This window comes from Olea europaea, unplaced genomic scaffold, assembly GCF_002742605.1.
Source record: "Olea europaea var. sylvestris unplaced genomic scaffold, O_europaea_v1 scaffold2969, whole genome shotgun sequence".
NCBI lineage: Eukaryota > Viridiplantae > Streptophyta > Magnoliopsida > Lamiales > Oleaceae > Olea > Olea europaea.
In genome coordinates, this window is record NW_019248314.1 from 8,268 (window position 1) to 26,198 (window position 17,931).

Consider the following 17,931-nt stretch of genomic DNA (forward strand, 5'->3'; position numbering starts at 1 on the left):
AAGAGTTTTACAAGGATCCATAATAGACCTCTGGCAGTCAGACATATATAATTTAAGTTACTTAATTTTTTGATTTTGGAGAATGGGAAAAGTTGTATACGAGTGTGACAGTGACAGTGACAGTGGCAGCGACCAAATGGAACCTAGGAATTAGTCTCTAGGATGGGATTTTTAGTTGGTTTGGTTTTAGTTTAATGGAAAAGGCTTTAGTAACAAGTTTCTGGAAATTTAGGGATTTCTATAAGCAATCCGTGGTCAACATTTTCCATGTTACATTCCATCTTGGATCAGCCAAGCATGTTGATGCAAATTTAAAAACAGATAAATATATTGACAAGTAGAACAACTTCAAATCAACCCGCCAGTTTGGAATCTAGCAGGAAAGTGAAGACAAGGACATTGACTATTATTGTTGCATTTGCATCAGAATGTAGATGCACAATCCCATCAAATGTATGCACATGCTTGTATACTTACAGTTATATTCAGTCCATCCAATTGTTTGGTTTTCAAGATCATAAAGCACCAGCTTATTTGAAAGAACCAAATCTGTAAACATACATTGAACTGAAATTAGACTAAAGAAGCATAAGGCTATCAAATGATATGTTCATCAGACCAAAAAAATCCAAAATTAGATGATGACAGAAAAATATCGTATAGGCTTCCTTCAAAAGGTACATAATCTCATATTAACAAGGTATGGCACTTAAAATTGATTAACTATAATGTTGCTTCTGTTCTTTTCAGGGTCAAATTTTTTACATTTCTGCTCATTTTGCTATAGCCTCATGAGCAACGCCATGACCCCTAATTGACAAAATGGATGCTCTCCTAAATCCAATCAGATATCAGTTAAAAGTGATCCAGAAATAAATGAGTGCGATTCAGAAAACCTGGGAGATATTGAACAGTTTGGTTAAATAATAAAGTATCATCAATGTTGGCTCTAGGTACCAATTATTAGTTGCTAAAGAAATTGAAAAGTAATAGCCCAACACAAGTTTTAATGTCAAAATGCCATCTGAATTAAGAGAGCAGGGGCTAGAAAAGGGAAAGGAAGAGAAGCAGCAATCTAATCAAGTACTTCAACAATTTGATAATTAATCAGAATTAAAAGTAGTAGCCGGAAAAATCACATGCATACCTCCTAAAAGAGTAATGTTCTGTTTATCTTGGGATTGCAGTCCACTATTTTGAAAACCAAGACACATCAAGTCTTCCTGTCAAAAATTAAAATTGTACAGATTTGAGGCATAAGCTTTGATGATGTGGGAAGAGAGAGAGAAAGAGAGAGAGCACAGATATTTTGCAAGACAAGAAATACTAGAAAAACATTGGTGATGTAATTTCCAACATAACCTGAACTTATTTTCTCTCTCAAATAGCCTTTCCCTTCTGTCAAAAGGAAGAAATAATACAGAATTCCACTGCACTTGGGCTATGGTGCAGAGGAAACGACCAAATAAATAGAACTCTCCAAAAAAAAAAAAAAGAAAAGAAAAGAAAATAGAGAAGCTTGTAATGTAAGCTAAACTGAATTTTGTCTTGGAACTCTCTCATGTTGGTGGTAGCGAGAGATTTCAACCATGTAGTTTTCACACATAGTTAAAAATAATCTGTGAATTACCATTTGCACAATTTTCCGCGGTATTATGTTGAAAACCCTCTAGCATATTTTTAATATAAGTTGCATAGAAACACGACACATAGACCACACAACATAGAGCGACATATGATTTTTCTAGAAAGTAGGGAATAGGCATGCCAGGGAAACGTCAATCTAATTTCTTTAAAATCTTAAATATATTGGATACGGAACATGCCATGTTGAACATTTGCCCGAAGAATGTCCCTAAAGTATCGTTAGAAATTAAAAACATATAATAAATAGGACAGGGATGTGGTGTGTGGGACCCATGCCATGGAGTGTCCTAATACGTATTGGACATGCACATGCTGCATCGTAGGAATGTCCATGCATCATTGTTTTTAACCATCCCATAACAGTTAAAGCAGTCATTTTCTGGTTCAGTTTTGAAGTTCACGTCAAACTGAAATAAGAATTGAATTAATATATTCCACATAAGTGTCTTGCTTTATTAATCAAGTTTAACTAAACGTATAACTGACACCAAACAGCTGCAGGTAATCCCCGAGATTTTCCACAAGTGAGAAGTATCCAGAATGTTATTCACCAATACTCACAGGCCAATGCATCACGATTTGCAATAACCAGTTCAATATGGCTCAGGTTTTGAGAATGAGCATGAACAAAATGCAAGACCATAAAGTGTACATACAATTAACTAAATTGATCTCTGCAGTTATAGGTTTCTTGAATTTTCTCGTAAGTAGTTGTGTGATGATGATAGTGTAAGTGTCAGCGTAACTCAATATACTCGTATATAATATCAGAGAGAAATGGTACCTAAACCTTTTGATGGAATTATGAATATGATGAAAATGCTATCAGTTTTCTAGGAAGTTATAACTTGGTAACGGCAAAAGCAGGTATCAGATTCTTCTTTATATTACCGATTCATTTGCTGTTACAATCTGTAAAGAAGGGATGTTAAAGAGCTGGTTGTATAGAATCAAGTAGAGGTGAAAAAAATATGTTTAGGGAGAGCCCTGAGAGAGAAAGGATGAGAGACCGAATTTGAGGATTTTCCAGAGGATGATTATAGCAGAATAATTAAGAATACCAGGACTTGGGATAGAAGATGCATCAGATTAGATGATCCCAAATTCTCAACAAGCTATCTGAAAATATTTTCTATCCATCAGAAAATAGTGTCTAAGATCATAGGAGAAACTTAAATAACCCTTCTTTTCCGAGCCCAAGTAAACTGGGGATTCAAGGGTCAGAGATTTTTCTTACAAGTTGACACTACATTTGGACCTATCAAAACCATTAAATATGCCAAACATACAGAAAGTAGGCAACAATTAGATGCCACCCCAATATTTCTCCATAATCACAAATATACTGAACTGTCCCTTTCACAAAAGCCAAAGAAAACTAAAATAGTCAACTGACACACCACTGCTTCCTAACAAGGATGGGCTTGAAGACTACTTATCCAAAGAACCAAGAGACATTGCACAGTGACCGAGGCAATTTTCTAGTGTTGCTCTGCTTTCATGAACCAATAGACAATAAATATATTGAATTATACTTCCCCTAGAGTAGGGGGCGTGATGCACAAGAAGTGCCTTAGAAGTTATTCATTGGAGTTTAGAGGAACTCAATTCTAACTTTTATTTCTGTTCATATAAATAGATCACCAAGTGCTAACATGAGAACACAGTATAACAATATTTGATAATACATAGGCTACTTCCAAAATTGACTACTCTTCACCAGCCAATACTGATAAATGAAAAGGGTAGCAACAATTGATTAACGAAAACAGAAATGTTTTCTGAAAGCCAAGTTTATCTCTAAATACCACTTTCAACAATTAGTAAGTAATGCAAAAAACAATGTTCTTCTGCTAAATTTCTACAAACTTCTATTAAATGAGAACGAGGCAGTTTTTAATCAATGACTAAATATTCATGAGAGCCAGTGAAGGCTTCTAAATTAAACCTAATATCTCAAATTATATGTGACGGTGCAGGCTTCTTATAACATGTAACAGCATTGATGAACAGGAAATTTCTATAAGCTTGTATTATCATGGTATTTCATTGTAAAGAAGCTTCTCACTTCATTTAATTATTGCTGCACAAATAATTAATCGAAGCAAGCATCCCTGACTTGTAGTATCATCACAAGTTTACATCCTAAGCCCTATGAATTGAGGACCAATACTGATGCTAGAAAGACCTAGAGAGGAAACAGAAGTAATTTCAGAAATTATGGAGCTCATTTATTCAACAAAGTGATTATGCATGACATGAGGTGGAAGCTGCAAAAGAAAAAATAAATAAATAAAAAAATCCATACTTTACCAGCTCATAATAGCTTTCTCATATCGTGACCCAACATTTTAACCACACGTAAAATAAAAAAAGTTTCAAGACAAAACGTGATTAGAGCAATAACGGATAATGCAAAAAAAAACCATGCTAAATAACAGAATGTACTTACAAAAGGGAACAAATATTCGCTAGGATAAACCTTCAGATGAAGCGAATTTTCAAAATGAAAAGTGACAGGGGGAAACGCATCATCAACGCTGCAGCAGATAGGAACAAAAGTTAAACCGTGTTGATTACCTGGTTTCCTAGTATTTCCAGAAACTTCAGCAAGCATACAAGTCAGAATGGAGATACATGCAAATGACCAAAATAAATGAGTGTACTTCAAGGAAGTAAAGTCGAAGGGCAATGCCAAATCAGGCAGTCAAGAGAATGCATTTTCTTAAATGAAACCAGTAAAATGTTACTGCCATTTTCCAGTGACCAAAGCAAAAATGACCTTATATAAATTGTTGTTTACAGAATCTAGTCTAGGTTGAACAAGAAACAGAAAAACAATTTCAAGTTACTAGATATGCTATTCAGTGTATTCATAATAAACCAAATATTTTCTGAAGGACGAATTGAGTTGAATTATTGGTTTCGTTAGTGACTACAAATGGCAAAAACATGAGAATAACATGCATCTATCTCAGCCCAGTTATTACAAACAAATTTGGGAGGAATCCATTTTTCTTATTTGACTTCAGTTTCCCTTGATAGCATTAGACAGTGAAGCTGCCATATTGTTGTGCATGTGACTTATATAGAATAGAACACAGACCCTGGATCAAATGGGCCGATGTTGGCATGGATTTAATTCACTGTTTGGTTGTTAGAGACGCTGAATGGGTTGGGGGTGCGGGGGCAACGTCCCCGCGGTACGGTACAGGGGTATTTTCTGTACGGGCCTTAAAGTTTTATATGGGCCCAGGCTAGGGTTAGTATAAATATTATGTTGTAACCCTATTTTTCACAACTGAATAAAGAAATCTCCGCTTCGCTCTCGTGGACGTAGGCACATCGCCGAACCACATAAAATTCTTGTATTGATTTTCGTTTTTCATCTTTTTAATATTGCGCATAAAATCCAACACATATTTAAAAACTAGGTAAAAAGGCCAAAATTATTGACTGTATTGTGTAACATTGTGCAGAACTGAGGTTCACTAGTCACGGATAGTTCTCAAAATTGTTCATCAAGAAAAACATGATAAATCCAGGACCTATGACATTCAATTTCCCCAAAGCCTAGCTTCCTAATCCTTAACAAGTTCCTCCTTGGAGCTTCTTGGAATGTAATAAGCCAATCAAACAAGCAAGTTGCAGAAGGGCCCTGTTATGCTAAAACATCCCTCCTTCCACTTCAAACACTAATTATCTTCCCTGTTGCAGTAAAACATAGTAGGGTGTGGCCGAACCAATAAGCATGTCATATGGATAATGTTCAGAAAACTAGGCAGAAACTTGTGAACATTCAGTAAGTGACTTGGTAACAATAAAGGCAAGCAGTCGGTTTACAAAAGGGAAAATTCAAGAGGTCAAAAGGTTGTAACAATTAAAAGAGGAATAAAGAAAGGAAAAGGGCAAAAATATGAATGATATTAACGATAAAGTTGATATAAGTTCTAGTGCGGAACAATTTGTAAGTTTGCATACTTAAAACGGGGTATGGGCAACACAAATCAGTTTTATGCTTTTACTTTAAGGCATAGTTGTATTTTTTTATTTTTATATGAAGGCATTCTTCACTGAACACAAAAATAAAAATAAAGATCATATACTCTAGTATTCATATCACTTATAGTTAAGCTGAGTAATACTGTAGTAGAGCTAAGAAAATGTATTGGTGAAGAATAAAACTTCTTTTTATTTTCTATGAATATTACACATCCAATACGACCTATTTATATTACAAAGAATGGAATAAAAAAGAAAGACTCCAATCTGTTAAATAAGGAAATAAATCATCTAACTAATAATCCTATAACAATCATATCAATTATAATATTCTATGTGTCTTTCCATAATCGGTTTTCTATACTCCCCCTCAAGTTGAACCATAGATGTTAATCAAGTTCAACTTGCAGCTGAAGGTATCAAAAACTTGTTTTGGTAGTCCTTTAGTGAAGATATCCGCAGTTTGCTCCTTTGTAGGGACATATGTCATACAGATAATTCCATCTTTCACTTTCTCTTTGATAAAATGTCTGTCTCCTTCTACATGTTTAGTTCTGTCATGTTGTACTGGATTGAGAGAAATATTGATGGCTGCTTTGTTATCACAATAGAGTTTGATTGGAAGCTCAACCTTGATGTTTAGTTCTTCTAAGAGTTACTTTATCCATAATCCTTCACATATTCCTTGTGCGACAGCTCTAAATTCAGTTTCAGCACTATTTCTCACCACTACATTCTGTTTCTTACTTCTCCAAATTACCAAATTTCCCCAGAGAAAAGTATAGTAGCCAGTAGTAGATCTTCTGTCTTCCGTTGATCAAGCCCAATCTGCGTCTGTGAATATCTCTACTCCCTTTCTTTTATTTTTTTCGAAGAACAGTCCTTTCCCGAGATTGCCTTTTAAATATCTCAATATTTTGTACACAGCCTCCAGGTGGGCTTCTTTGGGAGAGTGCATATGTTGACTTACCATGCTGACTGCGAAGGCAATGTCAGGTCTAGTGTGTGATAGGTAGATCAACTTCCCAACAAGTCTTTGGTATTTGTCTATTTCCATGGAGTTACCAAAGTCCTTCGTTATTTTTCCAGCCTCAATAGGTGTGTCGCTTGTTTTGCATCCTAGCATCCCAGTTTCAGTTAATGGATCCAGAATATATTTTCTTTGAGAAACACTAATACCCTTCTTTGATCTTACAATCTCCATTTCTAAGAAGTATCGCATCTGTCCTAGGTCCTTCACTTCAAATTTGGTGGCTAAGCATTTCTTTAGTCTTTCCATTTCAGCTGTGTTGTCCCCAGTTAAGATGATATCATCAACCTATACAATTAGAATTATTTTTGCCCCATCTTTAGACTGTTGGAAGAACATGGTATGATCTGATTGCCCTTGCTGATATCCTTGTTTTTTAATACTTTTGCAAATCTATCGAACCAAGTTCTTGGTGATTGTTTGAGACCATATAGGGATTTCTTGAGTCTACATAATTGTTTTTCTTCATCTCCTTTGTTGAACCCTGGTGGTATTGTCATGAATACTTCTTCTTCTAGCTCTCCATTCAGGAATGCATTCTTGATGTCCAGCTGTTGAAGTGGCCAATCTAAATTAACGGCTAATGACAACAGAACTCTGACTGTATTTAGTTTTGCTACTTGTGCAAATGTTTCTGTGTAGTCGATGCCATAAGTTTGAGTATATCCTTTGGCGACTAGACGAGCTTTGTAGCGCTCTGTAGTCCTATCAGCTTTGTATTTCACATTAAATACCCATTTGCATCCCACAGTTTTCTTTCCTTTCGGTAAGTTTTCCATTTCCCATGTTCCATTCTTCTTTAAAGCTCTCATTTCCTCCATTACTGCTTCTCTCCATTTGGGTGATTCCAGGGCCTCATGAATATTTTTTGGGATTTTTGTTTCATTCAGGTTAGCTGTAAAAACACGAAACCTTGTAGATAGAGTTTTATAAGATATGAATATTGAAATAGGATGGAGAGTACATGACCTAGTTTGTTTCCTGAGAGCAATAGGTAAATTGTCTGGAGATTCATTGGAGGGGTTCTCATTGGGTCCTATCATCGGTTCCGACTCTCTTGGTGCCTCAGGTGTGAGATTTTCCTTGTACTTCAATTTAGGCTTCCTTTAGTAAACTAGTATATCCTTGTCATTTTGTTTTCCAACATCTCTCCCTAAGTTCAAGCTGCCTTCTGTATATGGCACATTAGAAGGTGAGGTATGTGTTGGTTCAGAAGGAAAAAGGTCAAAGTTTAAGAATGCCCGATCCAAGAACCGATCTTCACTCTGATTCTCCCTCTGAAGGGAATGTTTTTGGAAGCAGGGTGTTCTTTCGAAGAAGGTGATATCTAGGTTGACAAATACCTTTTTTGTGGATGGGTCATAGCATTTGTAGCCCTTTTGAGTGGGTGAGTAGCCAATGAACACACATTTGATTGCACGTGATTCAAGTTTATTTCGATGATGGGAGTGAATACGTACGAAGGCAGTGCTCCCAAACACTCTTAAGGGTAGGTTTGAACTGAGGCGAGAAGTAGGATAGTACTTTTGAAATTTTTGTATAGGTGAGTTGAAAGAGAGAGTACGACTAGGCATTCGATTGATGAGATATGCGGATGTTAGAATGACATCTCCCCAGAATGTTTTTGGCATGTTTGTAGTGAACATTAAAGTATGAGCAACTTCAAGTAGGTGTCTATTTTTTCGTTCAGCAATCCCATTTTGTTGGAGAGTGTTGACACATGAGCTTTGATGGACTATCCGTGTCTTTTCAGGTAGTCTTGCAAAGTGGTATTGAAATATTCTGTGCCATTGTCAATACATAGAATTTGAAGTTGTGTTTGAATCATAGAGTGGAAATTTATGAATACTGTGCGAACATCAGATTTTTATTTTAGTAGATAAACCCAACATAATCGAGTGTGGTCATCGATGAATGTGAAAGCCATTTTGTGTGGGTGCGATTAGGATCACGAGAAGGTCCCCATAAGTCACTGTGAATTATGGTAAATGGCTTAGATGGTTTGTATGTGGAATTTGGAAAATTTGTTCGTTGATGCTTTGCAAATTCACAATTTTCACATTGAAGCTCAAATGATGTTTTATTCAAGAAAAGAGAAGGAACTACACGCTTCAAGTATTGTAGACTAGGATGATCCATTTTATAGTGCCATAACAGAATTTCACTATCCCTAGAAACAGACGTTGAATTACAACTTGAAAATTGACCTAGCTTACTCATATCAGCTTCTTCGAAGTAGTAAAGTCCTTCACACTCTTTAGCATTGCCAATCGTCTTCCCCGATGAAAGGTTCTGAAAGACACAATATGATGGGAAAAATTTAGCTGAGCAATTGGAATTTTTTGTAAGTTGACTAACAGATAATAAGTTACAGGATAAATTTGGGACATGAAGGACTGATTCTAGTGTTAAAGATTTAGAGATTTTAATACTCCCTTTTCCTGCAACCGATGAGAGTGAGCCGTCTGTAATTTTTACTTTAATGTTTCCAGCAAAGGTGGAGCATGAAGAGAATAAGTGATATAAGTCCGTCATATGATCAAACAAACCCGAATCAATAATCCAAGGGGTTTTGTGTCGTGAAGTATTTAAGGCTTTCAAAAAGTTACCTTTGTGAGCTAAAGAACTAGATGAACATTTTGAGAAAGATTGACTGGATGTCTGGAGACTGGAAAAAATTTGGTAGAGTTGCTCCAGTTGTTCTGAATTAAATGTCGCGCTTGGAGTGGGATTAATGTTTGTCTCGGCTTGGCATCCTCAGCCCCTTGTGTTCTGCTTTGGTTTCCCGTGAATATCCCAACAAGTGTCTTCTTTGTGCCCCGGTTTGCGACAATGTTCATACCACGGCCGTCCTCGCTGCTGTTTTTGGTTGGGTCGCCCGGCTATCCCCTTAGATGACAAGCCCAATGCTCCTTGTCCATTTTTAATTTCTGGTCCAAAATTTGTTTCACTTTCTGGCCCACCTTTTATTTCATTTCCAAGCCCAAAGAATGCTGGCCCAGTTCTTTTTAATCCTCCTGTTCTAGGGCCAAGATTAGCCGGCCCATTTTCTTTAAAAAATGGTGGCCCAAGCTGTGATTTCAAGGCTGATGCTTCATTATTCAGTCCAGAAATTTCCTTCAGCATGACCTGTCGCCATGATTCTTCTCGCTGGACCTCTGTGAACACCTCGTGAGTGGAAGGTAGTGGTCGTCGACCTAGAACCCTACCTCTGACATCGTCGAGTTCTCGAGTCAGCCCAGCTAAGAACTCAAACACTCTTTCATTCTCGACCTTTTTCTTGTACCGTGCACTGTCATTTGAACACTCCCATTCTTCCTCCAAGCTAAGGTCGAGTTCTTGCCATAGGGATACCATCTCCATGTAGTATTCAGTAACATCCCTCGACCCTTGCTTAGTTTGCCACAAACGGGTTTTAAGTTCTAAGATCTGTGATGCATCCTCGGCGTCGGAGTATGTTTCCTTCACGGCATCCCACACGTCTTTGGCCGTTGGAAGGAACAGGTAAGTTTTCCCTATAGAAGGCTTCATGGAATTTACGAGCCACGTTATCACCATTGAATTCTCAGATTTCCACTTCTGCAGACTCACAGCATCGGTCGGTCTTTTTGTATCACCGGTAAGATAGCCCAATTTCCCTTTCCCGTCGATGACCAGTTTTATAGATTGGGCCCATTCTCGAAAATTTCTCCCATTCAGTTTTTCTACTATGAGTTGGAATGAGGAATTTTCGAGATTATTGGATCCAATGGAAGAGTTGGCCTCTGCTTCAGGACGAGAAGTTTCAGAGGTCATTGATTCTTGGCTATTGACGGGAAATTCAGTCATTGGTGTGCTAGGTTAGGACAACCTAGGTTCTGATACCATAAAGAATAAAACTTCTTTTTATTTTCTATGAATATTACACATCCAATACGACCTATTTATATTACAAAGAATGGAATAAAAAAGGAAGACTCCAATCTGTTAAATAAGGAAATAAATCATTTAACTAATAATCATATAAAAATCCTATCAATTATAATATTCTCTGTGTCTTTCCATAATCGGTTTTCTACAATTGGTCAGAAAAATCGAATTTACTGCAAATGCTAGGTTCTTTTGCCTCCTGGTCATGATGATTATCAGTCATCAGACAATCATTCCTCTCATTGTTTCCATCCTTTACTACTCATGGTATTCCATTTTGGAAACTATGTTAATATGTTTTCCGAGTTTGGCGAGCATTTCAAGCGTGTTTGCCAACTAAAAATGGCTCAAAGTGAAAAAAAAAAAAAAATATCTGCTAAGTTAGAATAAATGGTAAGCAAGTTCACCATATTTTTATGAAAGAACAATTTACAATAGAAGGAATACATATAGATCAGGGAGTCCTCCAATGCATACAAAGAAAACAAACATCAATCAATGATCACCATAATGCTGTGCATGTGAAAGAGCTAAATAACTAAGGATCCAGCAGCTTTTGCTCTTACTGATTAGAAAACCACCCAATATAGTACTGGAGATAATACTAATAAAAGATCTAGTGGATAGATCTAGAGTTTGAAAAGAACAAATGATATATGTTGACAAGCCATACCTATTAAATTCAGAGTTGAAGTTAGAAAATTTAAGGATTTAAAGTGCAAGAGAATTATTCAATGATGCCAGGTCCACTTCTCAATCACTAAGGTTGAGAGAAGTGTAAATCCTAAGATATGGATATTCTAAATCGCTTCAAAAATTATTTAACAGGCAAATCAATTGAGCTCATATTCCTCTAGCAGATCATCAACAGATTACGAACCATACCTTCCTGAATAATCAAAGCAAGTGTAGATGTCATGAAGAAAATTCAGAGTTGAAGTTAGAAAATTTAAGGATTTAAAGTGCAAGAGAATTATTCAATGATGCCAGGTCCACTTCTCAATCACTAAGGTTGAGAGAAGTGTAAATCCTAAGATATGGATATTCTAAATCGCTTCAAAAATTATTTAACAGGCAAATCAATTGAGCTCATATTCCTCTAGCAGATCATCAACAGATTACGAACCATACCTTCCTGAATAATCAAAGCAAGTGTATATGTCATGAAGAGTTCGCAGCTCCAAATCTGACTGCCACGAGAGTATCTAACAAATATGGAACACAAAACTTGAGTTACCTCTCTTCAATTAAAGCAATAAAGTTAATTTCATTGAAACAACAAAACAAAATATACCTTTTTCACTAATGGTAAATAAATCACCTCTGGTAGATATGCCAAGGTAGTACCACTATCAATTATTGCTCCTTTATTGTCCCCAACTGTATATATATATGTTGTAAGATTCCGAACATCCAGACCGACTTGAACTGCAGTCATATTGACATTGTAATGGGGCCTACAAGTTATATATATAATTTAGTTTAAGAGCTAAATTTAAAAACTAAGACTCAGTGATTTAGAAGGATGGTAAAATGTTGAACATAAAGAGCCATTTCATATAGAAACTGGTGCAACAAATTAGAATTGAAAAATGAACCTATAAAATTAAACTGACTTTTGAACCACTACAAACTTGGAGAATTTGCAATACATCTATTCACTACAGCAGAATTTTTAAGTAGCCTAAAAGAGGAATTATCAAAATTTCCCAAGTTTTCTCCAATCAGTTCTAAAAAGATGTGGAAAATTCAAGCAACCCGTAGAGGTCTATTTAAATACAGAAATACAGGTTATGGCATGATTCTCTAACAATACCATTCCCTAGAGAGGGTTTCAAAATTTCCAATGTTCTTATGTTATCCTTTCATTTATTCTGTTCTTCGATACCAATCTTCCATTTATCTCCTAAAGAATTTTGTTTCAACTCCAACTCCAAATATCCCATGGTGGAAAATTTTTCCTCTGAGTAAATAAACAGTAATGTACCAAGAACTCAACCAAATAATAAAAAGGCAGGCTATCAGCAATTAACCATTGCAAGACACTTTCCTTGCAATATTTTTACACAAGTTTCTTCAAAATGTATCCCTGAATTCTTTACACTGAGTGCCCATTTTTAAGAGTGTGTTTTCTACACACTTCACCTCTATCAGGTTCACTCAAATTCAAATAGTATGATCGTATAAGTATAGAAAATATCCTATGCCTCTGCAGTATTCCAAGCATTGGCATGAGGAAGGAAGGAGTATCAAAAATTCTTTCAATAATCAAAAGAAATGTTGAAGCCAGAACGAACGTCAAACAGATTTTTGATGACCATTGAAAAAAGTATAAACAAAAAGATCTAGTATTGCTGAATCAAACCAACGTTGTTTGTATAGACCTTGCTGTATTTCTGCACATGATAAACAAGGAAAACTTCGAGGTGAAGCAAACAAAATAAGAGTAACAGAAAGTTAATACACAGATTTCCAGGAGAAAGAGTATAGAATTAGAACCAAGAGAAAGATCCAACATACTGATTTGGTACCAGTGGTGTTGTGTTCACTTGTGGTTGAACAACATGCCCAATGGCAAAGATCCCTCCACCATTCACGCCATCTAAACAATGCGCAAACATCTTTCTTACTCTTCCAGAAGACGCTAGCTGTGAAAGCATGGAGGAATTAGTTTTTCCAAAACCAAGTACCCCATCAAGCGCATCATCTGATGACCCTAGATCCTCAGATTGTCCGGCACCACATCTGCCCAAAACCATCACATAAGGTGATTGCTGAAATAGCATAATATATATTTTTCTAAATGATCAAAGAACGCTAAATTGGCTAACAAAGATGAGAATTCTGCTAGTTACTTTATGGACTAGCATGTGCTGACAGGTAATGGAACATTTATAGAAGCCTTGTAAATTTCAATGCAACAGTTTATATAAGCAAACAATCCTAAGAAATTGAAGGAAGACCATATGTATATCATTTAAATAGTATTTTCAACACCATCTAAAGTAAAGGCATTCAGATGGAATCTTCTAAAGAAAATCAATACTACTAATATGTACAGGAGCATATGTCTTAATAAGACTTAGTAACCTGATGTTTACAACATTTGCTAAGTAACAAAACGCATTCGCATACTTCAGCACAATGTACCTTTGTTAGGTATATATGGTGGAGATTTGGACTTTTGGTGAGTAGTCTTACCAGCATTTCTGGTTATTTTCTGCTTGGAAAACAGTAAAGACACTAGAGAACATAAAACAGGGCTGATGCTTGCAAATTCTAGCACTCAAATTGCCTCGTGAGGTGCTTTTGGCCCTTCCATACCAATTGTATAAGGGAGAATGGTTAGGCTGACTCCAATTACCCGAAGAAAAATTAGCATCATAATTCTTATTAAAGCATAGAATATTCCCTTATTAGAACTCCTTGAAATTTTAAAGATTGGAGCATTAAATTATAACATACCCAAAAATAACACTTCCATTTGCAGATTTGGTCTGAAGATCACCAGAGACTTGATCATATTGGACAATGTCCTCTACAAAATAGCCCATGCTATAGCTCCCATCTCCATAAACCTCTAAATACAAACAAGATGAATTTCCAGTGCAACCTGACAAAGAGGTTCTGATTATCTCCTTGCAGAATTCTTGATCACATGTTATCAGTTTCCCAGTGAGGGAGTCTTTTGGATCATAAAGGGTGAGTTCTATCTGTCAAAACATGAAAACAAATCTGGTAAATTAAAAAATAAAATAAAATAAAAGTAAAGCATCCTTGTGAAATACATTAAATCTCATCAAAAGAACAAAAGAAACGTAGCAAAGAAGAATATTAGTATCATACACCATGGTAGCCCCTTTTGGGGCATTCATGGCATTGGATGCAATTAACCCATGTTATGTCACTTCCTGTATCAACTTGCACATAGTAATCCTTGGAGGGGGTTCCAATCCCTATTTTAGCGTAGTAGAGCCTGCACAATGGACAAACAACAAAAAATGAGCACAACTGCAACCATGTTGACGCTTATATATGATCTTCATTATTTATTCAAATGCATACACTTTTTCCTGAATATTCAAAAGGACATAATGTCTTCATCCATTGCTTCTAAATTAGCATTGAAAGTTCTGTACACTCATTTCGGACAGCCACATATATGAGAACATGCAAAACCAGACAAAATTAGTCAAGTTCGCTACTGTTTGTCAGCATTAAATGATATGTCTACCGTGGAAATAATCTCTCTATACGTGTAGTGATGAGATAAGCCGATATATATTTTGCATAGATATTTCTATAAGCTTTATTATAGTGAATGGAAATAAGAATTATTAAAAAGTGTATGTACATCAAAGCACATAAAAAGAAAAAAGAAAAAAAAAAAGAAAAAAAGAAAAAATAGAGAGTAACTTTACAAGCAAACTAAAGAACGAAGATAATGAGACGATTGCATAACTGTGCCTCCAAGGGTGCTAATTACTACATACGGAAGCAATCATAGATCATAGTAGTTCGTCGTCCTCTCTAAATAAATATAATTCATTTCACAGCATGCAAAATAATGAAGAGCTTCGCTCATTAGCCTTCCGACAGTGACCCAAGAAGCAGTTGATTGCGATTAGTGCATAATGTAAAGCAGAACTACAACTCTACTTCAAGCAAACTAAAGAACGAAGATAATGAGACGATTGCATAACTGTGCCTCCAAGGGTGCTAATTACTACATACGGAAGCAATCATAGATCAAAGTAGTTCGTCGTCCTCTCTAAATAAATATAATTCATTTCACAGCATGCAAAATAATGAAGAGCTTCGCTCATTAGCCTTCCGACAGTGACCCAAGAAGCAGTTGATTGCGATTAGTGCATAATGTAAAGCAGAACTACAACTCTACTTCAAAACGGATTATATCTCATTCAGCAAACACACTCCAACATGGCAGCTGCACATATAAATACATCTATATAATTTCTACGCCTAATCTCATTTTATTCTTATTACTGCTTTAATTTAATTTTCAATCCTGTACAAGAATATAAAACTTCAGATCGATTTCGAAGTTGCTATTACATAGAAACAGTTATCCAAACAGTAAGTTAATAGAACAAAGCATATACTGTATTCAATTACTCACACAAAATTTTCACGATATCCATATTTTCAAATTCGTAATCCAAACCAAGAAGGCCACAAGGTCCTGTGAATCAAAACTTCTAGACTGATATGGTTTTAATTTCTATTACTGATTCGATCCAATTTTCAATTTTGCACAAGCATTTGATACACTAAAAAATTCAGTTGGGCATCCAAGTTAAAAACAGTTACCAATCATTAACTCGTACGAATTTCTGCCTAGCCCATATATTCAAATTCATAATACAAACGAAATATATACAAATGGAACCAAAAAGGAAAATGAAAGGCAAAAAAACCCACCCAACGGCGTCGGGACGGCCGGTACCTCCGAGAGGGAGGTCAACGCCAGCGAGGATGTTGAGATGACGGACATCATCATGAGCTCTAAGGGCACTAAGAGTCCTCTCGGAACCGGCAAATTTGTAACTAACTTTGATTACTCCCGCTCCGCCGCCATTAGCCAACACCACCGTGTGATCGAAATTGAGCACTAGAAGCAGAAAGCATAGGCAGAAGAAGCGCGAGTCCATCGTACGAATTGGAAGATTCGACTTCGTTTATGGGTAACAATATAAATGGATGATCATATATTCCCTGTAATTAACGGCGACTTGGATTCATACACGTTGGTCTTCTAACTATTTGGATAAAGTTCCAATCTGACTCGACGGCTCGATTCTTTGTACATGAAAATGTTATTCTTACCCGGCTTGGCCCCCATTTTGCAGCGTTCAAAATGAGTGAAATAATATTTTTTTGAAAAATAAGTGATTAAAAAAGAAGAAATTTTTTTCGATTTAGGTGTAATAATATTTTATAAAAAATTGTGTGGTTAAAAATAAAAGAGAGAAAAATGTAATGTTAAGGCCTGTTTGATAGACACCCAAATTCCATGAAAAATATAATTCGTTTTCCAACTTCCACTTTTTGCCATATTTGATAGGTTTTTTCATGGAATTGTCTTTCTTGATTGTCTCGAAAATCGGACTTTTCTTGGTTTTTCTTGTATTGTACATGTTTTTTTTAAATGAAAACAAATTCTAAGAATTATTGTAAAAAAATATTTCATTTTAATTGGCAATTTTCATATAAAATAAAGTCAAACGAATATAAAAAAATAGAGGATTTTCTTTATTTTTTTATTTTTATTTTTTGCAATAGAAACAAATTTCTTTCCCAATACCAGTAAAGTTTATCCTTTTAGTTGACAATTTTTATGTAAAACAAAGTCAAACGAACTCCAAAAGACACTTTTATTTCAATATTTTCCACGTGAAAAATTATACCAATCAAATACAATAATTTACAATTCTCAGAAAAACAATTTCTAGGTAATTCAATTTCTTGAAATTCGTTTTCAATTCAATTCAATTCCATCTTTACAATCAAACGGACCCTTAATGTGATAGAAATTAATGGGAGCCAAACGCAGGCATTTTCACTATGAACCTGATAAAAAAATGCATTATATAAATTTTTTTCATAAATAACCAACTCACACAATAAAGAATATCAAGAAATAAGCTATTTTCCTTGACCATTGACTTCTCGCGCTACATTACATTATTTTTGTGTACATCAAATTGAATGACCCATAGAGCAAACCCCAAGAAATGATTTCATTGCATTAAATAATAGATAAGAGTTTTTATAGTAACAAGATTAAATGTTTATCTCAATTCATAAATTCCAAATTATTTGTCGTTACATTTCTATGTTTTCAATGGATATCTTGAAAGCAACTAGAAGGTAAGAAATTTTAAATAAATTTAACTTGTAAAATTGCTTAAATGTGTTGGAAAGTTATTATTTACATTTTAAATTTTAGGAAATCAAAAAAAGATTACTTTACTAGATTAAAATGATGATAATGGAGAATCTCAAAAAATGACTAAGCTTTCCAAGCCCCCCAAAGAGGAGGCTAAAAGTTGGCTAGAATGGAGTACATGTAAGGTAGCTCTATTCGATCAACTTCAGAATTAACGATGAGGGAATATAATTTCACGAACAGTGACATTCAAATCAATGAAACGCACTTAATTCACAAGTTAGACGGGTTGGCAAGTGGGCATTCTACTTGATTTAATCATTTGGCTAGTTTGGAGAGTCGAAAAGATTTTGAATTTTTCTCGATCCGAAATTGCTCTTGAAATTGGAAGGTTAAAAAGTGTTTTAAGTGTCATTTATGTCAATTTCCCCTC

General features: G+C 35.5%; 1 protein-coding gene across 1 annotated transcript in view; it reads right to left on the reverse strand.

Moving 5' to 3' along the window:
* Positions 1 to 16,377, reverse strand: part of LOC111384668 (aspartic proteinase-like protein 2) — a 23,225-nt gene extending 6,848 nt beyond the window's left edge. The window contains exons 1-9 of the mRNA XM_023008984.1: positions 16,031 to 16,377; positions 14,435 to 14,564; positions 14,054 to 14,301; positions 13,109 to 13,333; positions 11,883 to 12,045; positions 11,720 to 11,793; positions 4,100 to 4,187; positions 1,148 to 1,223; positions 478 to 549 (exon numbers count right to left, since the gene is read on the reverse strand). Coding sequence (XP_022864752.1) covers positions 478 to 549; positions 1,148 to 1,223; positions 4,100 to 4,187; positions 11,720 to 11,793; positions 11,883 to 12,045; positions 13,109 to 13,333; positions 14,054 to 14,301; positions 14,435 to 14,564; positions 16,031 to 16,260 — 1,306 coding nt within the window. The 5' untranslated portion in view covers positions 16,261 to 16,377. The remainder of the gene's footprint in view (positions 1 to 477; positions 550 to 1,147; positions 1,224 to 4,099; positions 4,188 to 11,719; positions 11,794 to 11,882; positions 12,046 to 13,108; positions 13,334 to 14,053; positions 14,302 to 14,434; positions 14,565 to 16,030) is intronic.
* Positions 16,378 to 17,931: the final 1,554 nt, after the last annotated feature.